We start from the raw sequence: 24547 nt of genomic DNA on the forward strand, positions 1-24547 counted from the left end.
CGATGCATTTTGATGGTGCTGGCAATGGTCCTGTTATCATAGCTTGGATCGGTAGAGCGTATGTTATACAGTGGCACATCTCCGATCTCGCTCGTTGAACATTTTGTCACTTCCAAACATAATAGAAGGTTCCTATCGCTCTTGGGATTTGTACACAGCTGGCCAACTAGTAGATGGTCTGCAACAAAAAAAGAAAACAGGTTTTCATCAAACAAAAATGGAATCATGTCATCTTTTCTAGGACGACAATTCTATTGTTCCACACTGTATTTGGGTGGAATGAAAAAGTAGGAGGCATTACTTTTGGAATACCCCTCGTAATTGTTTCATGATATGAATATTTAATTAAAAAATTTAATTCTGTTTCTGCAAATATTTGCATATTCTTTCAGATGGCCTTTCCGGTAGATGAGTACAGTTCAAATATGATAACCATAGCGAAAGATGATCACTGGAAATATCTTCGAACTGTCTTGTCGCCATCTTACAGTTCTAAAAAAATGCGTGAGGTTCGTATGACGTCAAATATCTCTTTAAACCTTTTTTTTTTTTTTTTTTTTTTTTTTTTGAAGAAGAAGAAGAAGAAGAAGAAGAAGAAGAAGAAGAAGAAATGGGGAAATTGCATATGACAATTAAATTAGCGGAGTTAATTTATTATGCGTTATTATTATACTAAAGGGCAAATTAAATGATTATACATACTAAATATCCTAGATGATAATTTAGTATAAAATATGACATTATCAAATAAGTAGAAATTATTTAAACGAAATAAAAATGATAACAAAATAAATAAATTATTTTATCTGATCTCATTTTTAATTTGAATGTATTTTTTTTTAATTTCAGATGGTTCCATTGATTGAGAATGTCCTGAAGACATTAGAAAAAAATTTAAATAAAATTGCAGATAGCAAGGAACCAACAGATGTCACCATGTGAGTCGATTTCTCTATTTTAATCATTTACTTAAAAAAAAAAATATAAACAAAATTATATTTATAAACTATATAAATGAGAGGGTTAAAGAAGTATTGAAGCATCTAAGAAGCTCAACAAAATGGTGGAGGTTTAGATCATGAAGAGCATTATGGACAAGACAAAGCAATATATTGGTATATAAAGATTTACTTATCAATTGTAGTAAAAAGGAGAAGGATAAAGAGAACGAGTAAACTATAGTAATATTAAAATTATTATAATTTAAAATACGGTGAACAATAATAGAATAAAAGATAAGGATAGTGAATAGATAAAAAAATCAGCAAAGTGAGCATAAAGACGAGGAAGGGAATGAAGGAATAGGGAGGCAGAGTGTGAGAGAATATGGAAAGAACAAGGAGAAGTCAGTATCGAGATATATAAAATCAACATATATATATATATATATATATATATATATATATATATATATATATATATATATATATATATATATATATACTAGCAAAAGTACCCGTCGTTGACTGGGTTCAAAAACAGCCTACAGAAAATGGACTCTGATTTATGAAAGTATGATAGGTTATGAAAACGAAGGGTTGTAAAGAGATAGCTTCGAATTTGGGGGTATCAAAACCAAAGTAAAATATGATGAAAGTAAAAATAAAATAGATAAACCCCAGAATTTATTATACCATACCTGTTCATACTGAAACACTTATCACAATATTCTGTGGATTTATATTAAAAACAAACCTTGTTAAACTTTGTGACATATTTCCATTCTTTGGAGGTCAGGTTCGAACGAACACCCCATAATTTTATTATATCATATTTCTTCAAACTAAAACATAATTATCAAAGTATACTTACGCAGATAGATATGAAAATTTTAGAACTATAGGTTTGGCACTTAAAAGAAATCCACCTGAAAGGTCTCAAAGCGCTTGAACGCCAGACAGTATTTAAGCTGTGAGACTTTCTGTTACTCAGTCTCCTAGACGTTCAACTCGTAAACATGCTTTGGCCTTGGGATTGTCTGACCGAACAGTCAGAAGAATTTTAAACACTGATATGCAGTTCCATTCATACAAATTAATGATTGCTCAGAAACTGTACGAGCACGACTGGGAAGATCGCATTTCAAAATGTAGAAAATACTTCTGGCGCACCCTGTATATATATATATATATATATATATATATATATATATATATATATATATATATATATATATATATATAACTCATGGAAATAACGATAAAACAAAAACAGGCTTGCAACGTCTCTTCTGTGGGAGAGAGGCTGCAGGGAAGAGAAAAGGGCACCCCCCACTAAGCCGCGAAGTCTATTTTGTACTCTGTCAAGGCAGGATAGGCTGCTTTTAGCAGCTCCTGCCCAGATGTGGCAGCAGTACTCCATCCTTGGACGTACTTGGCATTTATACAGATAGAGAATTGCATCAGTAGTGAGATATCTTCTGGAGCGGTAGAAGGATCCCACCATTTCCCCAGCGTCCTTGGCAACAGACCTGATGTATGTGTTCCATTTCAGATCAGGAGTAACGGTCAAACCCAGAAGCTTGTCAAAACATGGAGCCTCCCCAAGACGAGAGCCATCCATCTCAATTGATGTCAGATGGGGATCAGAGCGTTGATGATGTAAAGATAAAAGCTTGATTTTGGATGCACTAAAAGTAACCAGCCACGTCTTCCCCCACTGTACCATGCGCTCAAGATCAGAGGAGAGAGAATCAGAAAGAACTTTGTCATTTACGGCCTTTGATGTGTTGCCATAGATGGTCGTGTCATCAGCATAGATGTCAACGAATGATTTAAGTATATGTTTTGGGAGATCATTGATGTAGATCAGGAAGAGAGTAGGGCCCAGGATTGACCCCTGAGGGACTCCAGCATTAATACTGTGGGCTTCTGATTTCTGCCCATCAACCACTACTCTTATGAGCCTATTGGAGAGAAATGATTTAATAATTGAGAAAACATTTCCAGTGATACTGTAGCTGGAAATCTTGTGAAGTAGGCCCTTATGCCATACCTTATCGAAGGCCTTCGATATGTCAAGAACAATTGCCTTTGAAAGGAAGCCTTTGTCAAGAGATTCACTAATTCTATGAGATATAATCGTTAGCACATCTGCTGTAGATCTTGCGGAGTGGAAACCATATTGCATGTCACTAAGAAGGTTGTTTATGTTGAGGTGGTTGACTACTTCTTTATTTAATATGGATTCCAGCAACTTACTCATGACACACAGGAGACTTATTGGTCTGTACTGAGAGAGAGATAACTTTTCACCTGAATTCTTAAATACAGGGTATACTGATGAGGTTTTCCAGGGTGTTGGAAAGCACTTCTCCTTAAGGCAACGCTTAGACAGTTTTGTAAGTATGGGGGCAAGTTCTGGTTGAAGCTTTTTCAGCACTATAACAAAAATGCCGTCCGGGCCAGTTGCTTTACTGGAATCAAGGTTCTTGATTAGCTTGGCGACCTCACGCACAGATATTTGTATGTTGCATAGCGTGTTGTCTGTTATATGGAAATATGGGGAGTTGATGGCCTTCGTCACTTAGGGTAGAATTAGCTGCAAAGTTCTTAGCAAATAGTCTGGCCTTGTCTGATGCTGACAAGATGACCTCAGGTCCATTGATGATGGTTGGGATAGAACGCACGTTTCTGTTCAGGATCCTGTTTGCTATTTGCCAAAACTGGTGGGAACCAAGTCGCTGCTCAGCTACTTTGGATTTAACGAACTGAGCATATAGCTCTCTTGCATTTTTTATTACTCTTTTACAGTGGTTTCTGAAAGTCTCAGTACATCTATTACGTTGGTAGCTATGGAAAAAGTGATTTCTGTGCGCAATGGCAGCAGCACATTCTGGGGAGAACCATGGCTGACTGTTAGGTTTTTGCTGGAATTTTTCGGATGGTATGAATCGGTCTATGCCTACAATTAACCATTCGGTCAGGTCTGATACTATAGAGGACACATCCGTTTTAAACATGGAATGCAGAGGTAGATTAGATATGAATGTACGGAAGCTATCCCAGTCAGCCATAGAGTATCGATATACAGTACGGTGGAGAGGTACATCTGAAGACTTATTACATTTCATTTTTATCTTAACTGATACAACTGAGTGGTCGGAGGATCCCAGAGGAGATAGAACGGAACATGAACATAGCTCAGGGGAAGTTGTGAGAAAAAGGTCTAGAAGGCTTGCATACTGACCGGTAGTATTAGGCACATGGGTGGGTTCGTGAACAATCTGAGTGAGGTCATAAGCAATGGTAAAAACATTGACAGAACCTCGCCTCATCATCGGTCTTGACGTGAAATAGTTAAGTTTCAAATCTAGACTTTTTATTAATTAAATGCAAGACAAAGAATACAATTCAAAGAGTATATCTCCTTAACCTAGAGGTTTTCGATGTCTACCCATCTCTTCAGAGGAGAAAATATTAGCAAATTATAATGGTTTATACCTAATTTGCTAAATACAATAAACATAGAAAATCATAATTAAAACTTTTAAAAATTTTTAAAACATAAAGTAAGGGAAATTATATATTTGTTCACAGTGAAAAGGATATTGAATTTCGTATCCAAATTTTATGGTAAAATCCGAAATGACAATCTTTGGTAGCAGTGAGGTAAAGGAGTCCAATCCGTATTTTGAATCTTCAATGGCACAAGGTAACAATCCAAAGTAGGCATAATTTCTTGGTTTCTTCTTTTTTTTTTTTGATGATGAGTCCAATAAATATATTATTATATTATTATTATAAATATATTATTATATAAGTCCAGTGAAGCTGTTTTATAATAAACATATAATTTTATATATTTATTTAATATTTTATTTAAATTATAATATAATTTAATTAATAAAAAATATTTACAAAATCTTTCTACACATGTAGCAGCTATTAATTAAATTATATTTTGCATTTAATCAATAAAAATTCTAGATTTGAAACTTTACCATTTCACGTCATAGAATTTAAATTACTAATTTATGATATGTATATATATATATATATATATATATATATATATATATATATATATATATATATATATATATAGTAAGGCGCATAAGCCTGAAGAGTCCTAGAGTGGATGAAACGCGGAATATTCAATGTAGCTTAATCGCCATATATATTTTATAATTTACTAACTAGCTCTACCTATGTATTGAGCACTTTTGAAGTAAATACTTAAAGTTTACGCATAAATTTATACTTACGTATATCAATTTTATGTGAGTAAATGAAGTAGTTATATATATATATATATATATATATATATATATATATATATATATATATATATATATATATATATGCACATGCTGGAATGAAGAAATTTCAATATCAAGGGATTAATAGCAATCCTTTGATGAGGTAGAGATTCCTGTATAATGGAGGATGGGTGTAGTCAGTGAAACATGGTAAGACCTGTTAGAAATCAGACATAAAATTCCGATTGCTCAAGCAAGAACTTAGGATAAGGGCATTCTACGCTACAGATGTTACGACGGTCAAATGCAGGTTGGGAGCGATTCGAAGGGTCAAATAAAAATGAATCTTAATATTTAAAAAAAAACTCTGTAGACAAAAAAAAAACTCCGTTCGCGTCATGGAGTAACGGTAAGACGTTCGGGCGTCCTTGCTTGCTTGCTTGCTTGCTTGCTTGAATCTTATTAATATATTATACTAAAACTTTGAATTTATTAGTCACACTCTCAAATGTTAACATCATGACATCATAAACGTATAGATGTAATGCTTCACGTTTTGGTTTCAATTCTAACTGATGGTACCCAAGTCATTTTTTTTTTAACTTTTTAATCACTGTTATATATTAGGTACAATATAATAATTAATGGAGTATTGGCTCTATAATAATAAATATGAAACCTGCATCATGCATTTAAGCGTTTTTGTCGACTGGGTCACACTTTTTTTTCCACCTTCACGTTTTTGACGACCGAGGTGCACTACTACATATTAAGTACAATATAATAATCAACAGAGAATTGGTTCTGTAATAATAAATACAAAATCTGCTTACATTAAAATAAGCGCATATTACGACCAATCAATGCCAGGCGTCCATCTAATATTTTCAGAATTTACAAAGATTCCACCATCGAAAATATTAGATTTCAATCGAGACAATTGCTGATTTAGAGAAAAGTCATGCAGGAGTGAAAAATATATATATATAAATCAAACCCGGAAATGACTGAAATTTACAGTGGGATTAAGGAAGGAGCATACGGTGGGCAAGAAAAAAGGATGTAATTTTTGGTACGGCTTCTTGGTTGAGGAAGGAAGCTGAGAGATGCTTATAGAAAGGAGGTAAGGGAAATATATTTGCAGGTTTATTTGGAGGTGGTGAGGGGGGAGTGCTTTCTGCTTATTTCCCCCCCCCCCCTTCCAACGTTTTACCTTATCTGGCCTTTTAACCCTCCCAAACATTGTGTTCTTGAACAATATTAAATATGACCAAACGAAAAATTATTATTTAATGCTAGTTGACACACTCATCAACTTCTATAATATAAATTTCATCTGTCTGTTTCAATGTATGTATGTATGTATGTATGTATGTATGCCTAAAACTTTCGACAGAGGCGACGGATTTTCACGAGATTGGTATCATGTTGAAGCTCGACGATAAAATATTAAAAAAATTGGTCAAAAAACATTAATTCCTTCACCCTCAACTGGGCAGTTTTCTACAAGGAGGGGTTGATTTTTTCCAAGCCTCTTTTGCAAGTCATCGTATTGGTTGGATTGACTTTGCCTAATTTTAACATTCTGAACTTCTGGTCGCGTCATAGAGCAGCGGTAAAACGTCAGATTTTCTTTCACTTTCTTTTCCGCCTTCGCATCACGGGTTCGAGTCTGCCTGCCTACTACCATTTTTTTTTTTCACCTACAAACACCCGGGCAATGCCGGGCACCCAGTCTAGTTTAATATATAACATAAAAATTAAACCATAAAGCTTCTTTTGCATCAAACTACAAGATATAGTGAAGAGGGTTGGAACAAGCGACTCTTGTCTTCGAATCTCAATCAAAGAGCGATAGCTTCTTCTTTTTCCATGATGATATCATTAGGTCCTCTTTTACTTTCTTCTCTTCCCAAGTTTTGTTTGATCTGGTCTTTTAATATTGCCAGACAGCATGTCTTTGAATTCTTACAACCAAACGAAAAATAAATATTATTTAAAAGTAGTTGACATACTCGTCATTCAGTATATGAAATATTAAAGTTTTCTGATATCAAACTACAAAATCATTGATACTTTGTAAATAGAGTTTTTCTTTTCTTTTTTTTTTCTTTTTTTTTTTTTTTTGTTCAGTTTATTTTCAGGTTATACAATGGATGTTATAGCTTCGACTGGTTTTGGAATTGAAGTAGATTCACAGGAAAATCCTGACAACCCTCTCGTCAAAAATGCTGGTAAAGTTTTTGGAGGTGACATTTTCACGTCTTTACAAGGATTGGCAAGTAAGTAATTATAAACAAAACAACATATAAGTAATATTTAATTTTGGAAAATTCAATAATCGCTTATTTTTTAATATTTATACATGATGAAACATCCTTTTTGTTGTCTGTTATATTTCTGGAGAAAAAATCAAAATGGCTAATACTTTCTGCTTTCAATCACACCATTTTATGGTACATGCTGTAATAAATAGAGACAATGACTGAAGTATGTAATAGGAATCATCTCGCAAACGACCTGTAAAATGCCAGCAGAAAATGTAGAAGCATAATTTTGTAGGTCACTCATTGGTGAACGTATACCATTAATTTGCATATGTACATAATTGGTAACTGTTAAATGGGGTGAATTCTAAAGCATGGCAGTTGAGTGGAGTTTTTTGTTGGACAGCTTAGAAAGAGAACGAGAACAAGAATGAACGGTGGGAGATAATATTGAATACATGAGGATTTGTTGCGAGTTGAAGAAAGACAACAAACTGAGTTCCAAGGAACATGTAGCTAAATCCATCACAAAAGCAAATAATCACAAGATTTCCAGCTATGGTAGATGGACAAAAATCGGAGGCCTGCAATATAAATGCTGGAGTCCCTCAGGGGTCAATCCTAGGCCCAACTCTCTTCCTGATCTACATCAATGACCTCCCTAAACACATACTTAAATCATTCGTTGACATCTATGCTGATGACACGACCATCTACGGCAACACATCAAAGGCTGTAAATGACAAAGTCCTCTCTGATTCTCTCTCCTCTGATCTCGAGCGCGTGGTTCAGTGGGGGAAGATGTGGCTGGTTACCTTTAATGCATCCAAAACCAAACTCCTATCCTTACATCATCAACGCTCTGATCCCCATCTGGTATCAATTGTGATGGATGGCTCTCGTCTGGGTGAGGCCCCGTGTTTTGACAAGCTTCTGGGTTTGACCGTTACTCCTGATCTGAAATGGAACACGTACATCAAGTCTGTTGCCAAGGTCGCTGGAAAGATAGTGGGATCCTTCTACCGCTCCAGAAGATATCTCACTACTGATGCAATTCTCTATCTATATAAAAGCCAAGTACGTCCAAGGATGGAATACTGTTGCCATATCTGGGCAGGAGCTTCAAAAAACAGCCTATCCTGCCTTGACAGAGTACAAAATAGACTTCGTGGCTTAGTGGGGGATGCCCTTTTCTCTACCCTGCAACCTCTCTCCCACAGAAGAGACGCTGCGAGCCTATCCTTGTTTTATCGTTATTTCCATGGCAGGTGCTCGTCTGAACTCCAATCTCTGGTCCCCCTCACCAATCTTTCACGAAAAACACCCGTCTAGCCGAATCCACTGTGAAAAATTTCCCCCACTCTTTATCTGTGCCTAAATCAAAATGTGGATTCCATGAACAAAGCTTCTTTCTTAGAACTGCACGCCTGTGGAACTCTGTTCCGTCTGCCTGCTTCCCACCTGACTACAACTTGGATGTCTTCAAGTCCAACGTTAACAAATTCCTAATGAACCGCCCCCTTAAGTAAACACTTCATCAAATCTCCACACTAACGTAATGTACTTGCAATAACCCTTATCCCTGAGTGGCTTCCGGGCCTTGATAAGTGGTGACCACTGTGAAAAAAAAAAAAAAAGTTGTCGGGATCATTCGCCGCACTTTTGACTTCTTCTCGAATACAGTTTTTGCGCAACTCTACAAGAGCCTTGTGTGTCCTATCTTGGAGTATTGCCACTCTGTCTGGCAACCGCACTAAAGACCTTATGCAGTGATCTGGAAGACGTACAACACCGAGCAACCAAGCTGCTGGCATCACTGAAGGACAATCCATATTCTGAAAGATTGAGAACCCTGAGACTGCCCACTCTTGAGCATCGGAGAAATCGTGGTGACATGATTGATCTCTACAAATACATCCATGGGATCTATGATACAAGAAAGCCGTCTTTTCAGATCGCTAAAAACAGCGCAACCAGGGGGAACAGTCTCAAAATCGTTAAAAAAAACTGTATGCTAGATGTCCGCAAAGGGACCTTCTCACAGACGGTTGTCAACACATAGAATGATCTCCAAGATGCAGTTGTACAAGCACAAACGGTAAATGCATTCAAAAGCAGACTTGACGCCCATTGGAGATTGCTGCCGAGTTTATATTGTCCATCCTCCTAAATGGAAGTGCAAATACCTGGGTTTCTGTGCCACGCATGCCACAAAGTTGTCTAGCAAATTTTTTCCTTGGAACCAAGAACAGGTCCAAAATCTGGACCTCAAACATCTATATGTCAAAGTCAAAGTCAAAGAAAGGAAAGACTTGTGCGTTGTATCGACAAGAGGACGATGCCAGTTTTTTTTTTGTTTTTGTTTTTTTTTTTTACTTTTCATTTTATAAAGTAAAAAAAAAATCAAAGAACGCATGTGGTGTTCGTGTGTGAATTTTATTATTTGAGTGTTTACATGTTCGAACATTACAATATCTTAGTTAAAAATAAAGAATTTTTTTTTATTTCCCATGTGACATCACTGAAAAGATCTTATAATAAAGGGAGATAACTAATAACTGACTAGTACATATGAAACATCTCCTTATGCTTACAATTCTATAAAATGACCAAATTTTATTCCAATGTCCTTCTTTCAATTTCAGTTATCTTTCCCACAATTGCCAAAATTTTGAACAATTTCAAACCCCTTGCAGCATTTGGAAATATGGATTGTATTGTTGATTTTTGCAAAGAACTAGTTGCAGAAAGAAAAAAAGAGAAAAACACAGTAAGTCTTTCTATTATTTTTTTTTTTTTTACAAATGTACATATAAGTGATCGATGGTAACCTCCCTTTTTATGATTGCCTCACTTTTAAAGAACTCTTTAGTTAAGTATGAACCTATAAAATCTTTCTACACATGTAGCAGCTATCATAAGCATAATGAATCTTTCTACACATGTAGCAGCTATCATAAGCATAATGAATCTTTCTCAAGTCTTCTGTTTGTCATTACTAGTTTAAACATCTTGTCAAGGCTGATTGCCGCATGCATAAAATTTACCTTCCAGCTTGCCCAATCAGACGCCATCTCTCAAGCGAGCTGAGCACGTGACTAAATAAATAATAAAAAAAAAAAGGTTAAACCAAGACATCTTACTCTCTTCCATTCCTGATCCCAGACTGACAACACACATCTCTCTTTGGGCGCAGCAGAGCTCGCTCGGACTTGTTAGCCCTGGTCGACAAGGAGACAAAAAATCTATCACAACATTAACGAACACACAGACACACAACCTTTAACCTTTTAACTTTCTTTCTAATATAAAAAAAATGAACACTTACTTTTAACAAATTTTCAGGAAACATAATTTGTATAATTGAGTGAAGTCTTCATTACGATCTAGACCCATGTAATGCATGACCTTTAATTATCAAACTCTGACCTCTTTGATATCTCAGCTAAAGAATTCCCCCTTTTCTACCAGGACTATCTTCATTGCGCATCTGCTGGTAAATTGTGAGGGCTTCCCTCTCTAAGTATAGCGGCAGCAGGGTGATTACGTCTTCGATTTTTTTGTAACCTTGCTACCATCTTTAATTTTTCCAGCCATTTAATTAGGTCACCCTCCCCAGTGAAGGGTCTCAACATCTGAGTGTTCAGTCTCCAGTCAGCCATGTTAATCTGCTTGACAGGCCGAAATAACTCTTAACAACTTTTTAGGAAACATAATTTGTATAATTGAGTGTGAGGTTATGATCAGAATTCAGTTCTGGGGTTCGGGAAGGAGTGAGTCACTCGCTCAATAACAGCACGTTTCTGCCCTCTTCTTTTCCAATCGACCAAACCTGGCCTCTCGCCACCAATGTCACACCGCATAATCTGAACGTCAGCAACACGAAAATTTTTATTTTTTTTTTTTTTTACACAGTGATCGCCACTTATCAAGGCCCGAAAGCCACTCAGGGATAAGGGTTATTGCAAGTACATTCGTTAGTGTGGAGATTTGATGAAGTGTTTACTTAAGGGGGCGGTTCATTAGGAATTTGTTAACGTTGGACTTGAAGACATCCAAGTTGTAGTCAGGTGGGAAGCAGGCAGACGGAACAGAGTTCCACAGGCGTGCAGTTCTAAGAAAATACTTTTCAAGAGAAGATGTTCACGACTCTTTTCTTTTTGTGTTCCTTGCACGGAATTTTTCCCGGCTTTTATATCCTCCTATCAAAAAAAAGGACGAGACAACAGAAAAAAAATAGCTTCTCCCATCATGCCCTGCCTTCCTAAGATGCCTTCCTCGCAGTTGATTATAAACACTGTGGACCTTTCTCAATAAAGATATTTCTCTTATCCTTCTACTCATCCCAAAAATAATTCGCCCAAAGCAAAAACCCTAAAGAAACCCTCCAAACTGGTAATTGCCTAAAATGGAGATCCTTAAAAAATTCCTTCTTAAGGATCTCCATTTTAAGGTTTTTGCTTTGGGCGAATTATTAGTAGTAGACAAATCAATTTTAATGAATATTTTCGTTAAAATTGATTTGTACAAATACTTTTTTCACCCCTTAAACTGAAAATAATGCATTAATTTCTGTTAGAATAAGAAGTAATTAGGTTTATTATTATTTTTATGTAGTATGTATCTTTATACATAAAATGTATCGAATTTTATTTCAGTTAAAGATTTTACATACATAAAAATACAATTTTTCATGTGTACGAATATTTGTTTCACCCCAGTATGTGTGTGTGTGTGTGTGTGTATATATATATATATATATATATATATATATATATATATATATATATATATATATATATATATAATAGCAAGAGGATTTATAAATGAATTAGGTACATCTTTATATAGGGACCTATCCGGGTCTATGAAGCTCAACACTTGTGAGTGGAGTATAACATAATAATATTTCAAAACAAAACAAATATAGTTAAATAATTTCTCCGTCAGTTCAATAATGAAAACATATAGAGATTAGAATGCTATAGAAACTTTATACCATGGCATTTCGAAGCTTAATGCTTCTCATCAGAAGAGGAAAACAAAACTAAGTTACAGACATATATACATTTACGACATCTCTGTATTTAACTATATTTGTATTTTGTCTTTAATTATTACATGTGGGGGGGGGGGCGAAATTATATAATTTTAGAAAAAATTATATAAATGAGGTTCCGAGAAGTCAACATATACAACTAAAGTATTTACAATTGTTTCTGAGATAATATAGAGTTTTATTGAAATCAGATCTCATCATCAGCACTAAAAAGTAGGTTACAGTTAGCATAAAGACCAATGCAAAGGTATTATGGAATTATACAGAAAATAAAGAAATTACTCAGAATTGGACTTTCTTCTTTAATGGAATTTCTTTGATTATCGATTTTTGATACTTATTGGAGGCATTCTGATACAAAACTTATCCAAGAACACTCCCAGGCACATATCGTACATGTATGTTTTGGAGTCTATAGGGAACGAACTCACACACACAGTGCCTTTTATATATAAGTAGAGATATATAGGTAGTATATCGTAATATTTTCATTTTTAACTTGTCTCTTTAATTCACAGGCACGAAAAGATCTGCTGCAATTGATGTTGGATGCTCAACTTGAAGGCCATGAAAATATGGACAAGAAAACTGAACAAGAACTCAAACTGGAAAATGTAACGGATTGGAGAACTAAAAGAGGTAAATACAAATTTCAAGATCAAACATTACTGCAGCAGACAGAGATGCATTTATAATTCCAAAACTACTGAATCGTAAACAATAAATTGTTATCTTTGCTCCTTTAAATTTTTTTGTGTGTGTGTGTATTGATATTCATATTAAAAACCCTTTTTTCTATTAGTATTTATTTGCTTCCCCACGAAAGCAAAATGTGACACTCGTTGTAACATACTATTCTGTGTTTCTGTGAATACACATCCTTGCAGATGTACCATCGTGTTGTCTTGTTTATTATGATCCCTTTACGGTCACAGCATAATAAGATATCAATAACAAACGGTGCATACATAAAAATCATTCTTTTCTTGATCATCAAGGAATAATGAATAATCGAGCTGAAAACATAACCAAAGAATAAAAGAATAAAAGAATAAAGGAATAAAGGAATATAACGATGCATAGAATGCAGGCTAAATAATATTCTTGTTGAATATTACTTGTAGAAATAATTCTATTTCGGGTTCCCTCTATCAAGCTAGAAAACTATTCACTCCTAAGAGTATCATATGCCTCTACAAGGCCACCATTCGCCCATGCATGGAGTATTGTTGCCACATCGATGCATCTGCCACTGGCCTCTCCCTCTTGAATAGGGTCTGAAAATGAGTTTTCAATCTAATAGGTCCCACTTTATCAATTGAGCTCCAACCCCTGCCCCATCACCACAATGTTGCATCTCTGTGCCTATTTTAATGGAATGTGCTCTGCTGAACTCGTTGCACTTGTGCCCCCTCGACGTACATATCCCCGACAAACCCATTTAACAACAAAATCTCACCCCTTTACTGTTGAGGTCTCTAAATGCCAGAAAGCTTTTTACTCTAATAGTTTCTTCCCTCGAATTCCCTTCCTGCTACCTGCTTCCCTTACATGCAGAAGTTTAAATGTTACATAAACCAACAATTTGTTAATCTTTCCTAGGCATGGTCCCAAGTGGTAACTTTTTTACGTCCAAGTGGCGATGATATGCCTTGTTAGAAGTGAACGTGAGTTAAAAAAACAAAAAACATCAAATCTTCATCCACTGCTAATGAAAGTATGGATGGATTAGGTTTGTCTTCACATAGCTTTAATAATAAAAATAATTTGAATAAAGCTATGAATAATTAACTAATAAAGAATTAAAAAATAATGAAAAATTATTATTACTAAGAGATGGCACTTTTCTAAAACATACTCTAGATATAGCTCAAATAATAATAAATTTGTTTAATTACATTACAACAATAAATTAAGATCTATATAATAAATTTAGATATCTATATAATATTCTGCTTGTTCCTTCCTTGCTAAGTCATTATGTTATACTTTTGAAAAAAACAAGGCCAAATACAATTTTTGAAGGCCAAACTGCTTCAAAATAAGCCAAAGTCACAAAATTTGGCTTTAAAAAGGCTAATCTGGCAACCGTGGACAAGAGTATGACAGTAACCGCTCCTTGATGTAGTCTTGTTTTCGAATATCATTATCATAATAATATATGATCATTGTTGTAATGTTGTGAGAAAGGAACTCGTAGTATTTTGACATTCAGCAGTTCTTCATGGAAAAAAGAAGTTAGCAAAAAATTCTGTGTAAAAAGGAAGCATTTGAAAGAATCAGGGCAACAAAAAGAATATTGTCTGCCAAGAGGTGCTGGACTGAAGGAGTAAATTAAAGATCGTCTCTATAGTAATAATTTCAAAAATACAAATGTTATATAAGAGACTTGGATGCTATCAGCCAGAATCAAAACCAAAAAATGTAGCACTCCAGCCTTATCCGTTACTGTCTGATCTAAATCTGTATGCATACAAAAACTGCAAAAATAATATTTTGAACCTATAAATGTATATTTGTGCATGCGTGCAAGAGCACTAATGCCCTCCAAGTTCCAATTTACTTTCCAATTTTGACCTCTTAGCAGTTATTTTACCGGCTAAAGACCAAATTGAATTTGTTCCACAGGTCCAAATACCCTATATACCAAGTTCAGGATCTGTAGACCATAAACTGACAGAGGAGTTTGGTAGAGACTGTTCCTTAGACAGACAAATGGAATGAATTATGACAGATAAATTTAGATATTTTCTAAGAACGTTACACAAGACCTTATAAAAAGCGATCTCAACGAATTCCGTTCATTTCATAAATTGTTCATACAAACGAGGCATTTATAAAGACATAATGGTTATGATTGTGATTGCAACACTCGTCTAATATTGTCATCATTATTGTTGCACAAATGCTTGACGACTGATTCCCTGCAGACTACAACATGATCGACTTCACATCTAATGTCAACAAATATTTGTTATAAATCTTCTCTCTCTCTTCACCTCTGTAACTCTCTACATCTATTTCCACCCCCCTTCATCTCTCTCTCTCTCTCTCTTTTCATGTATAATTTTTACCTTGTAATTTTGACAGTATTTTAAATCATATTTGTTTAAATCGAAGTACATAAAATTTCAGACAAACTTGTGCAAATATTCACTTTTCGAAATATTTTTCAGTAACTGTGTTAATCTATTCGAATTTTAGTGAAGTATTGTTTTATTTAAAGTCAAATTTAAAAAACAAATTTATGTACTTTATTCATTATCTCCTTCATTTCCAATCATCTCATAATATTCTTCATCTTTCGACTGACAATCCATCCATCTCACTAACCCTTATCCTCAAATTTAACCTTGATAAGCGGTATTTTATTAGTGAAAACTAAATGTGTTTTTTGTGTTAGTTTTTTTTTTTTTCATGAATTTTCTTACCAGGTTTAACAGATTCCGAAATCATTGCTCAGTGCATGATTTTTTTAGTGGCTGCTTTTGAGACGACAGCATCCACACTTTCGTATTTTGCCCATCCTGTAGCGCTGAATTCTGATATCCAGGATAAACTTTGCCAAGAAATAGAAGAACAACTTGGACAGGTAAAATCTTTTTTTATTATTTAATTTGTACAAGTGTTATAGAAACAAACCTAAAGATTTTAGTAAAATACGAGCAGGCCACCCAGTGTTGGCCGGTCATAAGATACGCTTAAATATGATATTTTAATTCACGTAGATCATGTATTTATTATTATAGAGACAATTCTTTATTGATTATTCTATTGAACCTAATATATAGTAGTGAGATCCAAACTAAATATATATCATCATGTGTCATCAGCTAGAATCGAAACCAAAACATAGAATTCTCTACTCTCATATATATATATATATATATATATATAAATTCACATGATATTACTTTTTTTAAAAGATGGAATCGCCTGATCGTCGAAGACAAGATTCAAGCAAGGGTGTAAGGTCCACAGAGTTTTATGATTATATAGATATAGAAATTAATGTTTAATCCAGTTGGAAAAATGAAGCCATTATTTTTTTAAGCTGATAAAAAAATGCTATATTCTAGTTTGTATTCTTTCAATTATTTAGAAGAGGAAACTTTGATGGTTTGACCACATTGAAAGAATCGATGAGAATTCTTGGGTTAATAGATGTAGAACAGTTGAGGTAGCAAGGTCCTGTTCACAGGGGAAATCCAAGGAAATCGTGGGAGGAAGTGATTAAAATAGACTTGAGGCATTGTGAGAATAACATCCAAGATCTAAAATTTGCACTTTGATTGATATCTTTTGATATTTTTATAGGAATCTCCAAATTATGACAACGTTCAAAAGCTGACCTATCTTGATATGTGCATGGATGAGACGTTGAGATTGTATCCAATTGGTTTCATGTAAGTTTATGTCGTTTCCCATTTCATCTGTGGAAATTCATACCATTAAAAGATATGAACAAATTTGTGCTTTCTACATTAATAAAATTACAGGTGCTTGTGCAACTATGTGGTCCCCTGTTCAACAACATCACCGCCGACCCCAACATTCTTTTCATGGTCTCCTTCATCTTCTGGCCATTGTATCTCACATTGGTGACTGTTAAGGGAGCATGCATCGGTTCACAAGTAAAAAAATTAAAACAAAACACAAACTCCAACACATTCTACAAATATTAGTTGCACTCTGGGTGTGTGTGTGTGACACCATCAACCTCTACATGTTAACGTCTAAATTTACATCTATTGTTGAGGCTGTGTTCACCAGTAGATCAATGCATTTCCTTATCTCCACCTCCTAAAGATCCCTTAATCTTGTCCAACTCAACTATCTCCAACTCACCACTGTTGCCAACTGTAACTGTCGTCAACCATCACAAACCCAAGAGTGTCTGCAACTATTCTCAACCATTGTAAACTTTTGCAAACTTGATTGACCTCTATATTCGGTTCTTTGTTTCAGCCATTTTCCATACCTTGATTAACAATCCCATTTCAGCTTTTTTTTTTGTGTGCATGTGCATCAGTGAACAACTTCTTATGCCTTTGTTTTGCTGATAAACTTATTTTCTCTCTATTGTTAAACATATATATATATATATATATATATATATATATATATATATATATATATATATATATATATATATATATATATATTTTACTTCCTAACATTCGGAGGATGGAGGCAACATCGATAGCATCACATGCATATCTTTCCACAAAACTTTGATAATTACTCATCAATTATTTTTTTTACATTTAATACTAATCGAATTTCTGTTGAAAGCAAAAATCCAATAGCCTGAAGTAAAACGAAAATTTGAAAATATTTTAAAAATCATTTAATTTCATAAAAATCCTTCAGAATGCATTTTGATTTCTTATTTGTTTACTCAAAAAGAAAAATGCTTTTCCTCCTCTTCACGTGCATATCAGACCGACAAACCGAAAGAACGCAGCTAGTTTTACTCATAAAGAGTGAGTGAAGATTCACGTGACCAATTCAGGTAAAAGCAACTCGTCAGGAATTGCTTTTCTCATCTTGATTCTTATGTACACTACGACCTATGTAAACTCTAACCTTCGTATGGGTCATTTTAAAATTGATAAATTTCGAGTTCAACTTGAGAATCCTTATGTCAAAACTGGTAATTTGTGCATTGACTCATGGCATAACGATTTAGAGCATTGTTTAACAATCAGTTCTAAGAGACAGTCCCCTTAGGTTGGAAGATTCGATCCATACTACATGTAATTGTAAATGAGAAAAACATTAACACTTCTATCCAGTTATGGCTGATAGAATAAGAACAATCTACTCCTGTTGTCATTTAAAATTAAGAGTCGAGTTCAAAACTCTATACAGGTTTTCAACATAAATACTCTCAAAATTTTCTAAAGTTCGAAAAAGATGCGTTTGAAGAAGGTCGAAGATTAAATTGAAGGTCGAAGATTGGTTGAAATCTTGTGAATATAATAACCAAGATGAAAATGGTAAAAAAACGTATCTTCTCTTTTTATGCACCCTTCTACCATTCCTTCTAAACAAAAATACCAACTCCCCATAGTTGATCAAAATACTGTGATTTCTAAATATAGTATATTGCCTCTATAATCTTATGAAAAATCCATTCTTTGCATTGAAATGGTGTGTTGCCTTGATTAAAAGCTCAACTCTAATTCTCAATTATTCAGAATAAATTTATCAATAACTTGACAATAATTTTTGTTTTTTCTGTGTTAGATTTTTTTTGTTATGCACATAGATAGAAATGATAATTATTATGTTATTCCTAGTTGTTATCACCAGAAATAAGGATTGAACCTTCAACCTACAGATGATTGTCACTTAGAATTGATTGTTAATCAATACCTTTAACCTTTGTGAAAATAACAACCAAGATGAAAATAATAGTCAGAATAATACAAATTATTATACCTCATCTAAAAAATAGCAAACAATATTTTTTCTATCATTTACCTCTTTTCCTGCACCCTTTCCCATTCCTTCTAGCTACTACTCTATAATAATTCAAAATCCTGCAATTTCTAAACATATTGCGTCTTTAATCTTAGGGAAATCTGTTCATCTTTTTTAATTGCATTGAAATGATAGGATATTGCCTTTATTATAGGTTCACTTTTTTGTTTTTCTTATAATTTGTTGTCAATGATTGAAAAACAGATAATAAAAATAATTGATTGTTTTTTTTTTGTTTTGTTTTTTTGTTTGTTTTTTTGTCAGGGTGACAAGGGAATGCAAAGTAGATTGCGTCATAAAAGGAATTCATTTTCCCAAGAATGCCGGCGTTTTCTTCCCAATCATATGCTTACATTATGATTCTAGATACTGGAATGAACCGGAAATATTTAATCCTGAAAAGTGAGTTTCAAACTAATGAAATGTTTAAGCTTTGCTAAATTTAATCTTTTTAAGGAAATCAGTGAATCCAAATTGCTGTTTAAAATGGCTCTCTCCGATTTAAGTGAATTTTTGAAAAATAGATATCGCCCAAGACAAGTCATGAAACCACTTAATGTAAGGAGCTAAAAAGAACGAAAGATGATTATTGCAACGCCAGGAGATGTCTATTGGTTTTAGTCTTAAAAACAGTGAGCAGAGAGTTCCAAAATTTGCAGTTCTTAGAAAGAAGCTACTTGAATAGGAAGCTGTATTACAATGAGGCATTAAAACTGCAAATTGACAAATTGATGACTAAACCAAAAAGTCATACAAGCTGGAACAAAGGAAACAAGGAATAGATCAGACAATTCTGCAGAACACATACCATAATAGTATTTATAGAAAAGACAGAAACTTGTTTTATTAAGAATGGGGCATCCTACTGGATGTAAGATACTGACTTGCTATTTCAGAGACTACAACCGAGAAATCTTTTTAAGATTCTTACCATCCTTTGAAGTGCAATTTTTTGTATCTCTCTTGCACTTGGTTCATCGGATATATTCACCAAGTAGTTGTTTATTTAATTCTTTTTCATGAGTTCAGTTACTTGCACCAATTATTACTGGAATGGTGAAAATCTTCCTAAGATTCCAGTTTCTTTTTATATTGTACATAAGACCTTGGTATTTTGACTCGGCTCTGTTCAAGCCAACATCATTAGGTACACATTTTCACTAGGGTTGCTACTTTGTTCCTCTTGTCTCCTATCACTATGCCAGGTTTAATAACTCTGTTTTCTAGCTTACGTAGCTCTACAAATTGCATAGTCATAGTGACTGGTGTATGACTTATTTCCAACTGTTCTTTCTGGTAAACATGTTCTCAGGACTTGCCGTTACACTGGATATTCAGCTTTTTAAAGATTTTTCTAGTATAGATATTTACACACTCCATTTTGCCGCATTGCATAATAGCTATCCTCCAGCAGAACATTACAATTGGATATTAGGCGGCTCACACTCTCTACTTCTGTGTGGCAGTAACTGCATTTGTTGTCATTGTTGAGACGACTCCTCTACTTATAAGCAATTGATCATATTATCTGCATAATGTCAAATGTGACAATGAAACTCGCATGTCTTTTTCTATGTCAATCTCTTGAAAATTTCCTGAAAAAAAATGGAGACTTGTATCTTCAAAAGAATAATATCTTACTTCGCATTTTGTAAATATGAAAAAGTAAAATGTTTCTTTTTTTAATAAGTTTATTTTTATGCTAAATTTTAAATATGTTAAAAATCCTACTATAAAGTAATAGAAATTTGATGAGACAATTCTGATTATAACTGCAGCAATTTTTTTCTAGAAAAAACTCCTGAAGTTTTTTTTTTTTTTCCATAAAATATTTGTTTAAATGATATTCTTAATTGTCTCCTAATTTTTGCAATTTCAGTTTCAGTAAAGAAAACAAAGCAAAACAAACGCCATTTACATATCTTCCTTTTGGGGGCGGACCGCGAGTTTGTGCTGGAATGCGATTGGCTGAACTTGAATTCAAGATGGCGGTTGTACAAATGTTGAGGAAATTTCGTCTTGTTCCATGTGAAAAGACTGAAGTAAGTAATCTTCACTTATCATCTTTATGTAAAATACTTTATATTGAATGGAGATAAAAAAAAAAACAGAATTTATCTTTAAAACAAAATACGCATCAAGTGCGCTTGAAACCAAATCACAACGTAATAGTAGGAAAATAGAAACGTTTCTATTGAACTCTCATTCTTAACGTTATTCTCGTGTTACCTGTGCACAGTTCAAACATTTCAAAATACAACCGCTAGATACAACGCGCGGCTCTATACAGACTTCTTTCTCCAAATTTACAACATGGCATGGAAGAAGAAAAGGAAAAAAAAAGAAACAAAACACCACACTGAAGATGGAGTATACCTCTGAAATATATTTGTGATAAATTTCAAACAAGTAAAATATTTGTTTATTTTCCTCATATTACGTTGTGATTTGGTTTCAAGTGCACTTGATGCATATTTTATTTTATTCAAATTAAAACAACGTTTCTATTGAACTCTCATTCTTGAAGATTTATCTTTGTTTAATATTTATTCTATTTCGTCTTTGTTAATAAAACGTTTCAATTTTATTTGCCTTTCAGAACCAAAAGGATGAAATAACAATATGAGAAAAAAGATATTTTCTTTTTCTGTTCTGAATATTTTGAAACATTCACTTAAATAATTTTTATCTTTTATCGTTGCAGAAGAAGATTGAATTTGCCAAAGCAGGAATTCTGAAACCAAAGAATGGAATTTGGATTCAACTTGAACGTCGTTAAATACAATATCATTTTTAATGATGCCTGATATATATTTTTATATAATACAAAAAATTAAGTTGAATATATATGCCGTAGAACCGCTAAATACAAAAGACTCTTCTTACAAAATTTTCAGCTTACAAAATATGATGTGCAAATTTTTTTGTCTCTGCATACCAAAAATTTTCAAAATACGAGAGATAACAGTGACAGAAAGACTGTTTTTAGGCACTTGATTATTAATATAATTATTATTATATTAATATATTAATTAATAATATTAATATATTAATTATTAGAAAAGATTTTTGTTCAATGTAAATATTTTATTAATTTTCTGAAAATATTTGTGTTTTTAATCTGGAAAATGTTTTTTTTTTAGGATTTGAATTTTTTTCCACTCACAATAAATTTCAATTTTTATTGTACACCCTCTGAAATTTTTGTAAGGGGTGTAGGAGTCTGTTATTATATTTCTTAGATATTGTAAATTAGCTGAAAGAAAGTAAATAATGTATTTCGCTTTGAATTCTTTTTCCTTTAGCGCGCCTCCATGCCCATAGATTTGATTGAAGTCGTGGCCTTACGAGTAATGATTGAAAAAATTAAGTCATATATCTCAGTCATTTTTTATTAAATACAATTTTATATTTGTATGTTAAAGAAAAGTAAGAAAATAAATAGCAAGTGAAAGTATTAACGGTTAGGTTAGGTACTATTTGGCTCTTATTTCATTCTGGTTTTACCCTTATTCAAAAATTTAATGAGTGTTTTCATAGGGCTTGAAATGGATTAGATGATTTACATGGAAAAACCCTTTCAAGAAACGAAAATTTCAAGATATGAAAATCAAGGCAAAACAAATTAATATTAAAAAGCATGTTAATATTAAAAAGCACATAAAAAATGTGCATGATCCCCTAATAAAGGAAAGTAATGAATAGTAATAGCAGTAGTAAAAGTAGTAACAACAACAGTAAGGAGGAGATGAATAAATGTTTCTGAATAAATGATTTAATCAATCTTGAAACTATTGTTTTCTTGATTGTTTCCCTGGAGGATAAATCTTTAGACTGAGGTAATTTTGTTTTGTTTCTAGAAAGTAGTCAGTAAATTAATAATGTAGAACTAAAATAAATTTTTAAAAAAAACCTTGTTAGTACAAAACATAGCTTGATTAGCCCCAAAAGCGAGAGATTCTGGCTTTGCAGCATCACAAGAAACGAAAAATCGCCCAAGTGTGGATTCTACAGGAGCCCAAAATGTCAGAAGTCAAAAGGCTGTCTGAAAATAATATCAAGTAATTAAAGGGAGGTAGGAAGTGCTGTTTTTATTGTTTTTTCCCTCAGCCATGCATTCGTACATTCCTATCGTGAACGTTTGTATAATTTTTGCCATTTTTAATGTAATTATTTTTCTATGTTCCTGCTTTAAAATTAATTTTTTTTCAAGATTATATAAAAATTATGTTACGCTGAAAGTTTTACGTTCATTCAAGTAAAGAAAAATATTAGAATCTTACATATAAAAATTATGCAAAACATGTAACCTAAAAAAAAATCGAATATTTTTTTTAATTATAATTTTTTATGCGTAAATATTAAATAAACAATACTTAATTCAATGATAATATCGATAGTTCGAGAAATTCATTTTTCTTTGAGTTATATCGAATTCATTAATACGAACTTAGGGGCTTTTTTCGTAATGTTCCTTAAAAATTAATTTTTCTTTTTTTTATTTTTACAATTTACGATGTTTTATTTTCATAAGAAAAAGTAAAAATGAATTCATTCATTTTGTTGTTGTTGTTGTTGCTGTTGTTGTTGTTGCTGCTGCTGCTGCTGCTGCTGCTGTTATTGTTTTTAACTATTGAAAACCTTAAACTTTAGTAAAGGTATTTTTTGTTTAAACAAAATAATACATTTCCACTGAGATTTAAATAAAAATAATGTGTTCATTATATTCCGTGATCATTATTTGATCAAAACTGAAAATCTCATCAAAATTGGTAATTTTATGATTTTTGGCGATTTTTTTAAGTAAAGGAATGGGTTAGAATGTTTATAAATTTTGAGCATAGGCTATTCATTTTTCACATAGTTATTTTTAACTTAATTTTGTAACATTCTAAATTCTTGAGTTCATAAAAATGAGGGATAATTCACTAGATGTATCAGAAATTTGGAGGAATTTTTTACACCCCTAAAAGAAAATTGCGAATAAAATATTTAAAAAACTCGTAATTTCTCTTTTTAAAGTGGGTTGTTTATTTTCTGTATGGAATATACTTCCAAAATAAACTATTAAAGTTGTTTAAAAAATAATAGAAATATTATATTTTTATTTTTTAAAAAACAGTGTTTACAAAATGTTTACAAAATGCCGGCGAGCCTTCATGCAGCCATTTTTTTTACGTAATGAAATCAATTGAATTTTACGAGTTTAATAGTTTAAAATTTTTAAAATCTATCAAAATTTTTCTGTTGGTTCAATTTTTACGATATTTTCAGGGTCACTGTGAAATTTTATGCTCTTTCCAATAAACCGAATATAATATTTTAGACAAACGTTTTTTTATTAAATTCACCACCACCCCCATTTTGAAATGTCTATTAAAATTTAAATAATTAAATTGATAAAGGATCAATAAAGAAAATATTCTAATTTAAAACAAACAAAAAAAGAATAGTTTTTTTTGGAAATTTACCTGTAAAGTCCAAAGTGTAAAACCTTTTCTTTTTTTTTTAAACACGTTGATTTCTTTTTTT

The 24547-nt window shown here is 32.9% G+C and overlaps 1 protein-coding gene across 2 annotated transcripts in view; it reads left to right on the forward strand.

The window, feature by feature from the left end:
* LOC145300355 (cytochrome P450 3A6-like) overlaps positions 1-24346 on the forward strand; it is a 53919-nt gene extending 29573 nt beyond the window's left edge. For both annotated transcript variants that reach the window (XM_080144478.1, XM_080144477.1), the window contains exons 5-14: positions 393-509; positions 850-938; positions 7334-7482; positions 10113-10237; positions 13045-13165; positions 15961-16118; positions 16844-16932; positions 19280-19417; positions 20895-21057; positions 21720-24346. In XM_080144478.1, coding sequence (XP_080000604.1) covers positions 393-509; positions 850-938; positions 7334-7482; positions 10113-10237; positions 13045-13165; positions 15961-16118; positions 16844-16932; positions 19280-19417; positions 20895-21057; positions 21720-21794 — 1224 coding nt within the window. In that variant the 3' untranslated portion in view covers positions 21795-24346. The remainder of the gene's footprint in view (positions 1-392; positions 510-849; positions 939-7333; positions 7483-10112; positions 10238-13044; positions 13166-15960; positions 16119-16843; positions 16933-19279; positions 19418-20894; positions 21058-21719) is intronic.
* The last annotated feature ends 201 nt before the right edge of the window (positions 24347-24547 follow it).

The sequence above is a fragment of the Euprymna scolopes genome, chromosome 2 (assembly GCF_053919585.1).
Source record: "Euprymna scolopes isolate OS-2025 chromosome 2, ASM5391958v1, whole genome shotgun sequence".
In the NCBI taxonomy this organism is placed as follows: domain Eukaryota; kingdom Metazoa; phylum Mollusca; class Cephalopoda; order Sepiida; family Sepiolidae; genus Euprymna; species Euprymna scolopes.